Source organism: Mauremys mutica, chromosome 11 (assembly GCF_020497125.1).
Source record: "Mauremys mutica isolate MM-2020 ecotype Southern chromosome 11, ASM2049712v1, whole genome shotgun sequence".
NCBI classification, from domain to species: domain Eukaryota; kingdom Metazoa; phylum Chordata; order Testudines; family Geoemydidae; genus Mauremys; species Mauremys mutica.
The window spans coordinates 24,647,744-24,663,878 of NC_059082.1; the positions used below are offsets into that span (position 1 = coordinate 24,647,744).

At 41.6% G+C, this 16,135-nt stretch overlaps 1 protein-coding gene across 3 annotated transcripts in view; it reads right to left on the reverse strand.

Moving 5' to 3' along the window:
* Positions 1-707: 707 nt before the first annotated feature.
* The window catches only part of RAB27A (RAB27A, member RAS oncogene family), a 74,121-nt gene continuing 58,693 nt past the window's right edge, over positions 708-16,135 (reverse strand). For all 3 annotated transcript variants that reach the window (XM_044980848.1, XM_044980850.1, XM_044980849.1), the window contains 4 exons: positions 14,893-14,978; positions 13,556-13,659; positions 11,811-11,934; positions 708-3,034 (listed from right to left, as the gene is read on the reverse strand). In XM_044980848.1, coding sequence (XP_044836783.1) covers positions 2,836-3,034; positions 11,811-11,934; positions 13,556-13,659; positions 14,893-14,978 — 513 coding nt within the window. In that variant the 3' untranslated portion in view covers positions 708-2,835. The remainder of the gene's footprint in view (positions 3,035-11,810; positions 11,935-13,555; positions 13,660-14,892; positions 14,979-16,135) is intronic.

The following is a 16,135-nucleotide window of genomic DNA, read 5'->3' on the forward strand; positions in this document are numbered from 1 at the left end:
TTAAAATATCAGAATTTTCCACACCATGGAAATTCTGATTTTTGACCAGCTCTAGATTGGTTTAATGGTGTCACTAACCGAACTGTTAAGAGACTCAAATCACTGGGCTTGATCTCTGATGAAAGTTGCAGTAGGTGCAAAGTTGTGCTATAAATAACTCAAATAAATTGAAATATTGGTATAACAGATTTTTCATACAGATATATATATTTATGGCATTACATCAAAGCAATTTCATGAAGATAGATTTTTGATTTTACAGCATTTTAAAATAGATACATACAAATGTAGGACAAATTATGGCAATTACAGTATTCAGTATAAAATCTAAACATGTGTATTCAAAGGGAAATATACTTAAGTAACCTCAGTAGTAATTTAAACTCAGTAGTTGGCTGCACTTATCCTTACTTTTTTCAGGAACTGGAAATTATTTTAGCCACACAACTCCTATTAACTTTAATAGGTGGCAAAATTCCATTGGAACCCTCTGAAAAGCGAGGGGTTACATTTCTGCATTAAAAACCCGGACACTTAAGTGCACTGAAACGTATTGTGCCCCACAGAGGGGCAGCTCCAGGCACCAGCATGCCAAGCACGTGCCTGGGGCAGCAAGCCACGAGGGGCGCTCTGCCGGTCGCCGCGAGGGCGGCAGGCAGGTTGCCTTCGGCGGCATGCCTGCGGAGGGTCCGCTGGTCCCGCGGCTTCGGCGGACCTCCCGCAGGCTGCCGCCGAATCCACGGGACCGGGGACCTCCCGCAGGCAAGCTGCTGAAGGCAGCCTGCCTGCCGTGCTTCGGGCAGCAAAATACCTAGAGCCGCCCCTGGTTCCACAGTAGAATTCTTGTTACTCTACTGGCCGCCCAGGCGATGGCAACTTTGAAAGGCACTCATGAATTAGACTACAGTAACTCTGGTCCACAGGCATTTTGATTCTTGGTATGGTACAGTAGAAAATACAGTAATTCATACAATATAAAATGCTTTAACTTCTGTCATAGTGCCTTAGCATTCAAGTTATATTGCACATGGTTATATCTCCTGGGTAGGTTGTGATAAAAATCTAATATTTACATTTTGTTTGTTAAAGAACAAACTCATTGCTTTATGGAATGTTTTTTTGACAGCTAGCAATGAGTTTTAACACTTTCTATATTTCTAAAAAGCAACTGAAAATTTACATCAAAGTTTCTATTCAATTCAGTGAAGATATCACTTTCTTCTCAGATACCTTTCTAGCACACATTTTTGGTCCTTTTAACATTCAATTTTTTAATTAAAAATATATTACATGACATCTCATGCTGCCATCTGACTGTAGAAGTTTGCCCGAGCATGTGGTAGCCAAAATAACTAGCACTTTTAAATAAATAAATATTTAATTGCTAAAAGCAGCAGTAGCTTTGGAGTTCTGTAAACAAATTGCTATGAGAAGTCTATAAAAAGACTCTGAATTTGGCATGTTGAGACTTTACTTGGCAATATTTTAGAGTTATATGAACCTGCTACAGTAGAAAACAGTTTATTAGGCATATCACATAATCAGGTTGAAAAGAAATGTAAAAAAATACTGATTATTCCTTATATCATATCTGAGGATAAATACAAATGATCATCCAGCAGAAAGAGTATTCCTTTACAGAATCAAAACATACTTTAGGTGAGACTTTAAAGGGAATGAACAAAACACATACAAAACGTGTACAAGATGTACAGGACCCAGAGGTAAACAGAAGAAAACCAGCTTTATAAATTTACAGATATACTAATTTAAACAGCATTGATATCTTAGGCAGTTATAGCTCACCAGAATAAGACCAATATTAAAATTTTCAGTCCAAATTTGAAGAAGAAATGTTCCAAGTGTACGCTTGGTACAAACACATTCAGTGCAAAGCACTAGCTCTGGTGAAATTTTGCTGGCATTTAGCTTGCCCTAAATTCCTGTTAAAACATAAAAGAGTTTGTATATAAAACGTATCCATTCATAAACACACCCCATCTACCATCTGATCTACACTGCAGACCTATATCGGTATAACTACATTGCTCAGGAGTATGAAAAATCCACACCTGAATGAGTCAGTTATCCCGACCTAACCCCTCGTATAGACAGTGCTATGCCGATCAGAGAGCTTCTCCTGTCGACATAGCTACTGCCTTAGAGGGCAGTGGCGCAGATGCACCAATAGATCATTTTAAGTGTAGAGCTGCCCTTGGTATGTATATGCCTCAGCACGTTCTTGAAATTCATGTTAGGTGATCTATTCTAATGTATTGAATCTTTCCTATAGTACAGTTGGAGTTTAGGAGATCAAGTTCAAGACTGCATGGCATAGCAGTAGTGCTGTACAAGTATCATCTTGGCATTTCTCCAGACAGCTTTTTATTCCATATAAAAATAGCCCTATTTTAGCTCCTGTCATTAGAAACGAATAATTCATGAAAAAACAAGAAAAGTTATTTGTCTGCTTTTGCAAAGCACATACAGTTTGCTGTTTATCATTACTGCTGTAATGATGGAACATTTCTGTTCAAATTGGACTTAGACCTCCATAGTCTGTAACAATGGTAAACCAGTCAAAGATACTGAAAGTTGAGAGTGTCCAATGTTGCACCAAACCTAAACAAACAAATGTCTGGCTAACTGCTAATAAATTAAACATTTGCCAAGCAATGGTTAATGTTGTTAGAAAGCAAATACCAATAATTAATACAGCTTTGTTACTATATATCCATATGGTAAGAGCTGTCCATAAATGAATCCATTAAGCTGCAACTGTACTATACTTTAACATAAATATGTTAATTTAATTGTTGCAATAAAGTTTGTTTCTCAACAACCACATTTGCCTTTATCTTTCTCCTCATGTAGCTGCTCAGTAGAGCTGTGTCCATTGGACCGTACTACCCCCTCGGGTATCCATGACTTGTCCACGCACCGTTCCATGCGCTTCATGATAAGGTCAAGCAGAGTTTCAACTGCCTTGCTCACATTAGTTCCATTAGCTGCACTTGTTTCAAAATATGGTATCCTGTAAAGGATCAAACAAACAAACAAAAAAACATCATAAATCAAGTGAGACCTTCCCTGGAAGGAATGCATTATATGGTTATGGCAAAGTGCATCAAAACATTCTCCTTAGAGAGGTCAACAGAATTCAACAAAAGATGAAACTAAAATGCAACCCTTTGTGACGTGCTTAGAGATGCAATAGCAGGACAAATATTAATTAACCTCATAACAGCCCGGTGAGGAGGGTATTAACCCCATTTTACTGAGGCACCAGTGGATTATGTGAATTCCACAGTGAGCCAGGAAAAAAATAATCCTGGAGTTCTGTGTTCCAGTCCTTTCTTTTAACCACAAACAAATACAACTGCTCTGCTGGGCCTCGTCTTCACAAGCATTTTTCTTAAAATTTACCACCATGGCTGCTCTACTGGTGGTAGCAATCATGGGAGTGCTACATATATGGGCTGCCAAGAGATCTTGTTCACTAGCTACCAAGGGTGTAGCTGAACTGGTGCGAAGCCAATGCTTATTAAAGAAAAAAAATGTATGTACCACAGCCACTGCATGTGTGTGATGTCCCTCCCTCAAAAGTTTCCCTCCAGCAGAAAAGAGCCAAGGACATAACACTTTTCACACTATTGTATTCCTCCGGCTCCTAAGGACCTCAAGGTCTTGGAGAACAGCTGTCTCTTCAACTCCTGCTCTAGGTGCTTCCTCCAGGGGCTCTCCCATTATGTGAATCTCACTATTTCCAGCACAGAGTGGCAGCTGCAAGGAATGCAGGGAGAATGGGCCACTTAAGGATTCAGATTTGGGGTGGTGGCAAACATCAGAGACAATGGGTAGTGCATGTGGGATGGTCAGTCATGGTCTCTTCACTGATCTGGACTCCCTGTTCCTCTCAGGACCTTAGGAGACTGGTGACTCAGGAGAAGAGGCATGAAAGCAAGATACGGGACAAAGATAGGCATTGAGGTGGGGGGGGGGGAAGCAGGAGAGAGAAAACAGAAGGAGGAAAGCACGTGAAAGTGGTAAAAGAGGAAAAGAAAGGGATGGACAACCCTGATTTGCGCATATTGGAGAAGAAAGACGGGAAATGGAGATGAGAATAAAAAAGATAAGAGTGAAAACACTAGGCAGAAATAAGAAAAGGGATATGGCAATGGAGGGATGGAGAGAGAGATGCAGAAACAAGAAGCAGATAATGAAATTGAGGGAAAGAAAAAGAAAGAAAAGTTAGTGACTTGGATACTGTAATACTATGGTATTTCTGAGGCTCCAAATATCCTGGAGAATGCTGCTACTCCCAAATGGGTCTCAAGAGCATTATTCTCCATCCATAAAAGATCTCTCCATCCATAAAAGGCCTTCACTCCATCCCTTACGGTATGGAAGTTCCCTGTTGTTTCCCTTAACTTCTATCAATGATGATGTACATCAGACAACCCCCTATAATAGCTTGGGAAAAGAAAGAATCTATGGGTCAAATGAAGCTTCCCTTCCCACCTACACCACAGGCAAGGGTGAACAGTAGCAGAAACATTCACTGGAGACAGAATGGCTGATGATGGGGGTGAGAGCATAAACAGAGAGGCATGTGGTGATAATAGAGAATATAAGAGGGTTTAAGTGAGATGCTGACATTCAACAAGAGGAAGCTACCAATTGCTTTGATGAAAGACAATGACAAGGTGCAGACGGAAAAAGGGAGCTCCGGGCAGTGATAAATTCAGTTTATTTCCAGGCTTTAAATGAAGAAATGCAGAAAATTCCTCATAGGATACTGTGCAGAAAGGGATGGAAGAGGCAGCTCTGGGACTGAGGGGTGAAGGAGGGATTCAATCAATAGTCCAGAATAAGCATCAGAAGTCACCAGCACAGTGAATCATGGGCCAAAAAAAGGGGTGGGGGGGCATACACTATGGAGAGAGAGCCTGTAGACCAGGGGCAGGCAAACTTTTTGGCCTAAGGGCCGCATCGGGTTTTGGAAATTGTATGGAGGGCCGGTTACAGGAGGAGGTCGAGGGCCGGTCCCCACCTCCTATCCACACACCCCCGCCCCAGGACTCCTGCCCCATCCAACCTCCCCATTCCCTGATGGCAACCCCCCCCCCCCCGGACCTCTGCCCCATCTACACCCTCCCACTCCCTGTCCCCTGGCTGCCCCCCACCTCCCCATCCAACCCCTCCTCTCCTTCCTGACTGCCTCCCCGGGACCCTGCCCCCATTCAACCCCTGTTCCTGCCCTCTGACCACCCCAACCCCTATCCACCCCCTGACCACCACCCTGAACTCCCCTGCCCTCTATCCAAGCCCCCCTGCTCCCTGCCCCCTTACCGTGCTGCCTGGAGCACTGGTGGCTGGCGGCTCTACAGCCGCGCCGCCGAGCCACACTGCCGCAAACCGCACAGCACAGAGCACCGGGTCAGGCCAGGCTCTGCAGCTGTGCTGCCCCAGGACCTCCCAGCCCTGCCACCCAGAGCATTGCGCCGGCAGCAGGGCGAGCTGAGGCTGTGGGGGAGGGGAAACAGTGGGGAAGGGGCCAGGGACTGACCTCCCGGGCCAGGAGCTCAGGGGCCGGGCAGGAGGGTCCCGTGGGCCAGATGTGGCCCACGGGCCATAGTTTGACCACCTCTGCTGTAGATTCATCAGCATATAGCATAGCTCACATTACAGTTGAGCTCATGAGAATAATCCACATACCAAGATGGAGGAGGAAGAAGGAACTCAACCCTGGAAACTGTATTAGCCATACAGAGCCAAGCAGACAGGAAATCATTTGGTTAAATCAAATGAAACTCCTGCATGAAAAAGCCATGGCATAACAGTGAAAGGACAGCTGTCCTCATCACTATCCTGATCCACACTGTGTAAAAAGATACAGCTTGGCCAGAGCAGTAGTAAATCCCAATTCTTTTATTTTGTCCCCCTTAATTTTTAAAAATTGTCCATGAGGGAAAAGGTAGCTTAAGACCCCTTGGACTCACATTTCACTTAAACAATAAGCTCTGCTACTTGCCATGACATCTGGGAGAGAGCCCATGATGCCAGCCTCCATTGCCCACTTGTTATATTTTTAAACAAGCACCCTCATGCTTTCTCCCATACTGCCCCTCATGCTTGGGAGGAGCTTCCCATAGATATCCTAAAAGCTACCTCATTATCCTCCTTCAAATCCCTCCTGAAAAGTTTCCTTTCTCCATGATGCCTTCAATACACTTGACAACAAAAATTTAGACTGTTGGTATGCTGAGACCACAGCGTACCATGCGGACCAATACTGTCTTATTGTTTCCTTATACTCCCTGCATATCTTGTCTTGGTAGCTCTGCAAGTTCCCTCAGATCCCTTGGGTATTTAACAGCTGGCCTAGGTTTGTGCCACTGCCTCCTCTTTCATAACTCCAGTCTCTGATAATACCTCATCCTTATTACCAAGAAAGAGTATGGGTCTCCACAACATCCTCTGCAGTGAAGATGGATACAAAAGTCATTTACCTATTGTGCAGTGTTCTTCTCCTCCTCAGCTGCTCCTTTTACTCCCTGGTAATCCAGACAACCCACTATCCCCCAACATTCCTGCTTCTTATATATTTAGTGAACTTCCTGAAAGTCTGTTTAAACATTTGAAGCTGTGCTCCAGAGCTAAAGAGGGGATAATCCTTGTTTATAACTCATTAATCTTCTGACACAAGATGCAAACACAGTGGAAAGAATATTAATTTGATGAAATAAAGGAAATGTGTTTAGTAAAAAGGAAGAAATACATTGTGCTCTTAATATTTTGAATCTGTTACTGGACAAAAATTCTCAGAGTAAACATACTTTTGAAGCCTTTGTCATGTATCATCTACAAATCTAGTACAATTTGCAATATTAATCCAATAAACAGGCTGCATATTAGTGAAATCCTAGATTTTCCTACTGAAATAAATCCCTCAGGTGAGAGTGGCCCAGGACAATAATTGGAAACTTGCCCTAATCATTGCTTTATACACTGCTCTTCTGGGCCAAAGTCATTTTGCCATAAAAGTACAGCTCCATCTAGAGTTAGCATGTCACCCTGCAAGGGTACCTGCACTCATGAAAACTAAGTTACAGCCTCAAAATTTACACTGTATAACACTAAAAACACTAGCATCTTTTAGGACTGCATTTATAGGTCACACAGCTGCTAAAGGAGTGAGGAGGAGAAAATTAAAAGTAGAAGATCCATTTCAGAAACAGGAGAGGCAGTTTCCACAGACATCAAAGTCTTGATTTGCTGTGATCTCTGAAACTGTTACTTGGGATCAATTCAGGCGGAAAACGTACACTTTTATCCTTTGTAAACTACTGCCATATTCCCCATGGAAACTGTTCAGCACAGAAATGTGAAATTCTCAGCCTAGCCCAAATAGGCAAACACTCGGAAAAATCTCAGGTGTTGCCTTACAGGAAGGGCATGTAATTATGTCATTTACATTTCAGCTATGTAATGAATCACCAAGCCATTCTTATTGCCAACAGAAGAATCCAACAAGTCATGTCTAAGACTGTAAGTGTAACTGGCAGCTTCACCCAAGTGAAGGGAGCTAATGATTGTTCCAGACAACATCACTCTTCCACTTCAAGACCTCTTCAGAAGCTGTAATACACAAAGCATTTTCCTTTCTCCACCTTGACATGTTACTGCTTTCTACTGTATGCAGTGTTGTTGTTTTAACCCTGTCGGTCCCAGGATATTAGAGACACAAGGTGAGATAATAGGTTTTAATGCTCTTTTCTCAGGCTCTGTGTAAGCTTGAAAGTTTGTCTCTCTTGCCAGCAAAAGGTGGTCCAATAAAAGAAATTACCTCACCCAACTTGTCTGTCTGCTTTCTATTTTGGCAGCCTCAGAATGCCAAAGGGGTGTGGTTGAATTTTAAAACCAATTGACTTAAGGAGGGGTTCAGAGAGGAAAGAACTGGATGACACTTCCATTTTGTCTCATTTAAAATCAGTTACTTCCTGATTATATGAAATGCAAAGAATAAGCAACATGATAAATTAAGCAATGTACACAAGACCAAAGGGAGATGGGGGAGACTATCCATTGAACAATTTAAAATCTATTAATTTATGGACTTTAACATACTACATACACGAAAATTAATCCTGATAGCCTGAGGAATGACTCAAGGACCCTGTTACTGGACAAGCTTGCTTTTTAAAATACTTGTATATAAATAAATTGGGCATCTATCAATGGAAATAAGGACCGGCGTATTCAGGTGCTAATTTTCACAGCTGAGGAAATGACAAGATGAAATGCAGTTGCAGGAGCAGAGACTATTTTTCCCAAGAGCTATCTCCCAACATGTCTTTTCAGGTCTGGATCTGAAAAGAACACGTGGATCTCTATTCACAGGCACTGTGCTTGGTGGTGATAAAAAACAAACAGTCTCTGTTCCTAGAATGCCTTTCCTGATCAAGCAGAAACAAACACAGGAATATTATGTGTGTGCCAGGAGGGGGCTTGAGAGTGAATCATGTCTAACCCAGTTGCCTAGTTCAAAGGTATACTGAGAGTGGTTACTCAAGCCAGGGACTCGGCCCACCAGGGCAGAGCACCTGTATTATGCAGTATATTTTAAAACAAGATAGAATTGCAAAATCTGTCCTGGCCATTTAAGGCCCTTAATATAAGAGGTGTGTTTCAGCCACTGTCCCCAAAGTAGTGGGCTATCACGCAGGCTGAGAGAGCAAGAGGAACCTGAACTTGTACCCAATTTGCCTCCAATATCCACCCTTCTCTCTCTTATCTCCCTTTTGACAGGAAGTCAGCAGCCTCCTGCTGGTCCCAGTAAAGTCTGATTATGGTCTGTCTTGGTTTACACAGTCCGCTCAGTTGCATTCAGCTTCCTGTCATCTAATTTGACTGAACATGTTTGTGAACAACCACAGTAACATTTTTAAATGGAGATGAGGGCTGATCATAACTAAAGCAGTTAGTCTCAAACTAGCACTCTCACTCTCTCTCTTTCCCTCATGTGCCAAAAGTGGATTTTAGCAGTATCCTTGGTGCTAGGTCCAAAAAGCTGGAGAGAGGTTTATTTAATACACACACTGCAAAGCGTTGGGCCGTATGTTAAACATGAAAGTGTTAGGAGGAAATGCTGGATCCTTCTGCAGATGATTAAGAATGACTCAGTAATTAATCATGGAGTTGAAACAAATGACAGAATTACCTGAACTTCCTGTAAATACAGAAGCATTTCTTCCTTTTCTTATACCCATAAAAAAAGTTTTAAGCCACTGAAGATCGAACCATTGGGGTAACATTTTACCAACCCATTTCATGAGAGGGGAAATCCTTTTCGTTAAAGATATTTTAGAGCCTCAAGGAACTCTGTCTCTTGGGCCCACTGCTGAGCAACCTACATGCTTCTGTCATACTGCGTAAATCTTCCATTCTCATTAGGTGAAGAAATAGCTAAGGTAGCTGAAGGTCAGGAATGCAAGGGTGGAGACTGCAAGAATGAAAAGCTTCAAATGACTTTCACCTGAATCCGTTGGTTGATAAGATTATGCTTCTGTTTATATAATTAAAGAGAAATGGGAGCCTGGATCTCTGTGAGAAACAAGGTAACTGGGCAATCATAGGGCAAAGGAACCTGTCGGATTAGTAGAGGGAGAGCCCTATTACTATTTATTTAGGCACAAATTTACACAGATAAATTATAGGTGGAATTTTTAAAATCTCCTCTCTTGCTCCCATGCATGGTAGCCTTAATAGGTGACTACCATCTGTAAAAAGCAGATAATTCTTGCCTGTCGTCTCTTAATTTGTGAGGTTTAGTTAATGCTGTTAAAATGCTAAGTGTTAAATATTTAATAATGGACTAATCAGTCTCCTAGTGACAGTCTCCTCTACACCCCACTCTAAATGCAACATTTACTGGTGGTAGGCATGGGGGGAAATGTTCAGTAGTATCCAGAATGGTTAGCAGTAGCAGCAGTTGTTCACCCAGTAAGGCAGGGTCACTCCTCTTTCCTACCCCAACTTTTGAAGATGTAAGAACATTCCTATTAATAGCAACCTTCCTCATCCACCTACAAGTACTCAGAACCATATAGCAGCTCACAGAGTGAAATCAGATCTACGAATCAGCCTTCTAGTTTTTGATTCCCACATTGATCAAGTTGGTATTTTGACCACAAGATTAACAGACATTTCACCTTCTGCAAGTAATATCTATGTATGAAGTGGCATGCAAAAAGATTTCGATATAAACACACATCATCTACTGCTTCACATTTCCCAAATTTCCATTCCTTTTTATAAAGGTACATGTTACAAAACTATGCTGGTTTGAGGTTAGTGCCCCACAAACAGAATTACACAAGCATGTAAGTCAGGGCAGGAAAAAGGAAGGAAGTATTATTGCACTAAACCCCATCTTGCTCTGTCCCTCCCTAATAACAGGGTTGACAAAATTGTGAGGCTAAGCTTAACTTTAAAATAAGAGTGACACTGTTTAGTACTGCCTCCAGTTTCTTCCAGAATTTAATGTGATGCACAAATGTGACTTGGTCAGTATACTCTTGGGTTTCACTGCACAAGGAAATTAGGCCCTCTGTCTACTGTAGTCATACTAAATACTACAGGGTAGTATTAATCGGATTTTGGCTTTTGACACAGTCCCATATGCAGTGGTGAAAGTAACTTAACGGACTTACCGGTACGCAGGGCAGCCTGGGTCCTGGGCAAGGTGCGGAGCGGGAGGGGGAGAGGGCCTCTGGGCCCCCAGAAGGGGCGGGGCCTCAGGCAGAAGGGGTGGGGCTGGGCCAGACTCCTGCAGCCAGCCCTTCAGCGCTGCCCGGCCCACGCCGCCCAGGGCTCTGGCCGCTACTGCGGCAGCAGTTAATTGTTCTGCTTTACTCAGCACTGGTGAGGTGTCAGTTGGGCTATTGTGTCCAGTTTTGGGCACCGCACTTTTAAAAAAGACATGGATAAATTGGAGAGTCCAGAGGGGGTAATAAAAATGATAAGAGACTTAGAAAACATGGTTTGGAACTAGAAGAGGTTGGAACTATGAGAAAAAAAAAGATTGAAAGAACTTTGCATGTTTAGTCTAGAAAAGAGAAGGCTGAGAGGGGACACGATAACAGTCTTCAAATATGTAGACGAGGCTGTTCTGACTAGGACAGTGATCAATTGTTCTTCATGTCCACTGAGGGTAGGACACAATTAAATGGCTTAATTTGCAGAAAGAGAGATTTAGATTAGATACCAGGAAAAGCTTTCAAACTCTAAGGATAGTTAAGTGCTGAAACAAGTTACCTAGAGAGGTTGGAGGTTTTAAAGGACAGACTAAGCGTACGCCTGTCAGGGTATACTTAATCCTGCCTCATCATTAGTTGGGGGAGGAGGGGGAGGAGAATGGACTAGATGATCTCGAGGTCCCTTCCAGCTTTATAGCCATCTCTAGGATTCTGTGGTGTGCTGTGAAGCTTCATATCCTCATAAATGAAATGTATTTTCCATCAAGTAATCGAGAGGTGTTTACTTTGTTTTCTACTGCAAGGGCAGAAGGGCACAAAAGATACCTCCCCCATGCTGGAGTATTGCTCAGTAAGGTGCACATCTTGGCTTAAAGCATGTGGCATTTGCCTCTGTCAGAGACAGGATATGAGATCAGACAGGTCCCTGGGGTGTTCCAAGACCAAGATGACCATTCTGATAAGAGCCTTCCAATACACAAAGAAACATCACAGACCTTTAAAAAAAAAACACATTTAGTTTTGCTTTAAACACAAGAAGAAGATACTTGCCCATATTTTTCTGCAAGTTCCTTTGCCTCCTCTTCTTTCACCATTCTCTGGTCTTCCATATCACTTTTGTTTCCACATAATACAATATCAGGGCTTTCACAATACGCATGCATTTGTAGCTGGCCTAACGGCAAAACAAACAGTAAAAGCAGGGCTTATCTTATTCTGTTATGTATAAAGTTCACTTAGAACATAAGTGTCTTTTTAAAACGGAAATGGAGAACTCTAGTGAAGTAATTCTCGGACATGAGAAAAATAAGTTTGCTGCCAATTTCTTACCTGTTTTCTTCCCCAACCCTTTTTTAATTTATTTTATTAAAAGCACTAGAGATATTTGCACCCCAGTGGGATCTTTGCTGCTTATAAGTTCATTTGGTCCTCCTGCTTATAAGACCCCCCATTACTATAGCATTCAAGAGCTTAAAATCCTTAATGTATTTACATTCACAACACCCCAGTGAAGTAGGGATGTGCTTTTATACCCATTTTACAGACGGGGAACTCTCTGACACAGCGATTTGCCAAAGGTCACACAGCAAGTCTGTGGCAGACCAGGGAACTCAGCCCAGTATCCTGAGCGCTAGGACACTAGACCACCCTGCCATCCACATGAAGTCATTACTCCATTTTGGGACAATCATCTCCACAACCGGTTGTGATACCAGAGTGGTTTGACATCGGGTGAAAGAAGACAAGCAGATTATCTCAAACAAAAATCCTACTCTAGTCCAAACATGCCTAATATTTAAAAAGCAAGAGAAATACAGAAAATACACGGAACAAGCCAAATCCATTCAAACGGCAATTCCATGAAGTCAAGGGCACAATATTTGATAAGATTTTCTACAACACTCTCGCAGTTCTTCAATTACAGTACTGGAGAATGCAGTATTTATGATATACAGAGGAAAGGACGTTGCCATAGACCAGTAGCCATGGATGGTTTTCGGTATTCTGTACACATGCCTCTTTTCAGTAACAATTCACACAAACTGGTTTTATTATGTGCAGATTTCATGTTAAGCACAATGCTCCTCCCCATCAGCCTGTAGGGGGACGTCATCCAGTATTGCCCATTACCCCTCCCAATAGTAATGGCTCTGACTGGGGGACAAAATGCACCAAATCTCTTGCTATGGTGCAGTGGAGTGGAGCTGGGGAACATGCCTGCACCCATTGCCAGCCAATCACTGGAAATCCAAATCACTGGGGCAGATGCGCCTCGTAATCCCTAGAGTGATAGATTGTGAACCCACAATCTAAGGATTAAGGATCTGCCTCTGAGCTTTTCCAGTGAGCTGCTGGTAATGGGAAAGCGAGTACTTCCCTGTTCCTGTCGTAGTTAGGCAAGTGTTTCCTGTCTCTTCCATAACAAACTCCAGAACAAAACTGCCAGGTGTTGACAAGCTCTCAATCAAAAGAATCAGGACTGAGTTTCAAGTTGGCTGATTTCAAATTTCGTTACTAAACATCACCCAATTTTACATTGTATTTCAAACATCAGGGGCATGAAACCCGCCTGACTGAGGTTTTGTGAGTGCAGCAAGCAAGTTAAAAAAGCCAAGGCTTCAGACACAGTGTTGGAAACCAGATTCACTCACAGCTATTTTATACAGGATTTCCATTTTGTTCCCTTCTAGAAAGCTTTAAGTCAAATATTTTTGGCCCTATCCCCTCTGTGGAGCTCCATATTTCTAAATGCAGCACAGGAAAAACAGTGACATACAAGTAAAGACGTGACATACTTATCCAGTTTCTGACATTGAGAAAGCTTTGCTCATTTGTCAGATCAAAGAGGAGAAGAAAGCCCATAGCATCTCTGAAGAAAGCTGTTGTCAAGCTACGAAACCTAGAAATACAAAGCACAGTTGTAGTTCATTTCCCTTTCATAAGGTATAGCTGATGAATCAATTATTTTGAAAAATGATCATACTATAAAATAGGCAGATAAGTGAGGTAATCTAAAATTTAATTGGACTAGAACCATCACTAGTCATGTCTGATTTCTACTGACATAAGGCCTGAACCAATTAAGTTACTACAGGCCTAATCCAAGTCCAGTAAAGTTAGTGGAAAGACTCCCATCAACTTCTGTGAGCTTTGGATCAAGCCTTACATAACACAGCACATTTTGATCAACTTGAAAAAAGCATCTAATTCAAAGTGAAATACAAATCATGTTGAAATTTATTACTTTACATTTAAAATTTGACAATATTTTAAAACATCAGACGAAGAATGTTGCGATGTTAAAGCCTTTTGAAACACAAACAGGACAGGTGAAGAACATTTACTTTCTATATGAAAAGAAACTGCCAGCAATATTCAGGACAAAAACTTGATTCCATGCAGGATAGAACATTAGAGAGTGACTCTCACCAGCCATCTATCTGATCTTTACAAAGGAAGGGATGAATCCTGCATCTCTACTTCCACATCAAAGACAATGGAGGGTCTGCCTGCCTAAGAACTGCGTAAAGACTGCAGGATGTGACCCAGAGATAGCTACTGGCTTTGGTCTTGAAAGAAGGCAATTGGTTGGAGATACAGTGCTAAATATAAATTTGCTAGCACAGCATTATATATATATCATCCTCAATAGTTACCATTTAAATAAATTACAGCCACTTCTAGCTGGCTACAAGAGCTAATGAAAGCTTAAACAGAGTGCAGGTCAATATAACCAAATATGCGCTGCAGACTTCTGGCAGACCCCTCATTCTGACTTCATGTGTATGGCTTCCACTGAGTCTTAATATCTTCAGAAGAACGAACGAAAGCACAAGAAGATAAACTAAGAAAATAGATTTGAGAGAGAGAGAGAGAGAGACAGAGACATACACACACACACACGGAAAATATATAGAAAATAGAAAAAAAAATTGTCTATAGGTAAGAACAAACTCCCCCCCCCCCCCAGGAAATTGTGATCATATTGCTGTTAATGTCAGAATAAAGGCACATTTTGATTCATCTAGAGTCATGCTCATAAAATACAACAGACAACAGGAGAATTCATGCACTTGAGTTCAGTTAATAGTTTAGTAAGCACAGTCACATTTGCTTCATATAAAGGCCAGACCTTTCCTGTCCTGCAGTATCCCACAGTTGCAGATGTATCCTCTGTCCTCTGCCGCTAATGCCATCTGGCCCATTGGATCTATACACCTATAAACAGACAATTTTCAAAGTGTCAGCAGTCCACTCTCAACAGCATAGCAAAAAACTGACATTTAAAATGTAATACTTTAATCAGTCTTGATGCCAACAACAATTAATGCATTGTTAATCTAAGAGTCAATACTACAGACAGACACCATCTCTTTGCCTTATGAGGCTGACTTGTAGGCTCCCACTTTGATCCTGCCCCTAGTAAAATATTTAAGAAAGGAAAAGCATCAAATGAGAGAAAAGAAAATGTTTCCAATAAGCTATGAAGACCTAAAGAGAAATTCAATGTGGCTATGATTTGCATTAGGCAGGCGTGATTCTTTCTAGTTTTTATTTTTACTGTTTCACTCTGTTCAAATTGAAACAATTATAAAAGCACAATCAGATAACGTAATATGGCAATATATTTGTACCATTAACAGAACTATGTCAGCAAAACAGAATATGACTGTAGAGATAATGACTTCTGTTTAACTGTCACAAGGTTGCTAAGAAGAATCTAGTGTAGATCTTATCATATTATAGCTTACAAGAACAGGAACTGGAATAAAAGCTCAGTAGCTTATTTAGCAGGTGAATATAAATAAAGACATCTGTTGAGTATGAAGAGAATCAAATGGAAATAGTGTTTCAAGTCAGTGTCTAGAAGACATCTCAGTTTGGATTGTCCTCTCCTTTTCCTATTGGTATTACTGAACCCAAGGATTAAAGAAGTTATGGATACACAGGCAATACCATTGGCACAGAATGTGTCACAGGATAATGGTCACAGAGCATCTGACAGACATATCAAAGCAAAACCATCAAGTTTAACTGTCTCTTGCTTGGAAAATATTCATTTTGAGAATTTTGTTTTGGTTACTCCGTTAGAACAATTACTCACCCATCAGCAGCAAGTCTGAACAAGAACATTCTGCACCACGAAAACTCCTTGGTACTCATGCATGTTGAGTGTGGGGTGAGTAGCCCAGGTAAAGTGACTCTGCCAAAAAGTTGTCTGAAACCCCTATATGCTGACAAGATGGGCTTGGTGCCAACTATAAATGCGCAAGTGTGGCAAGGAGTGGTGGTATGGTAATCACTGTGGTTCTACATTGCCTCAAATAAAAAATAACGTTTCCCATACATTTTAGATAATTTAAGAGCCACTTAAA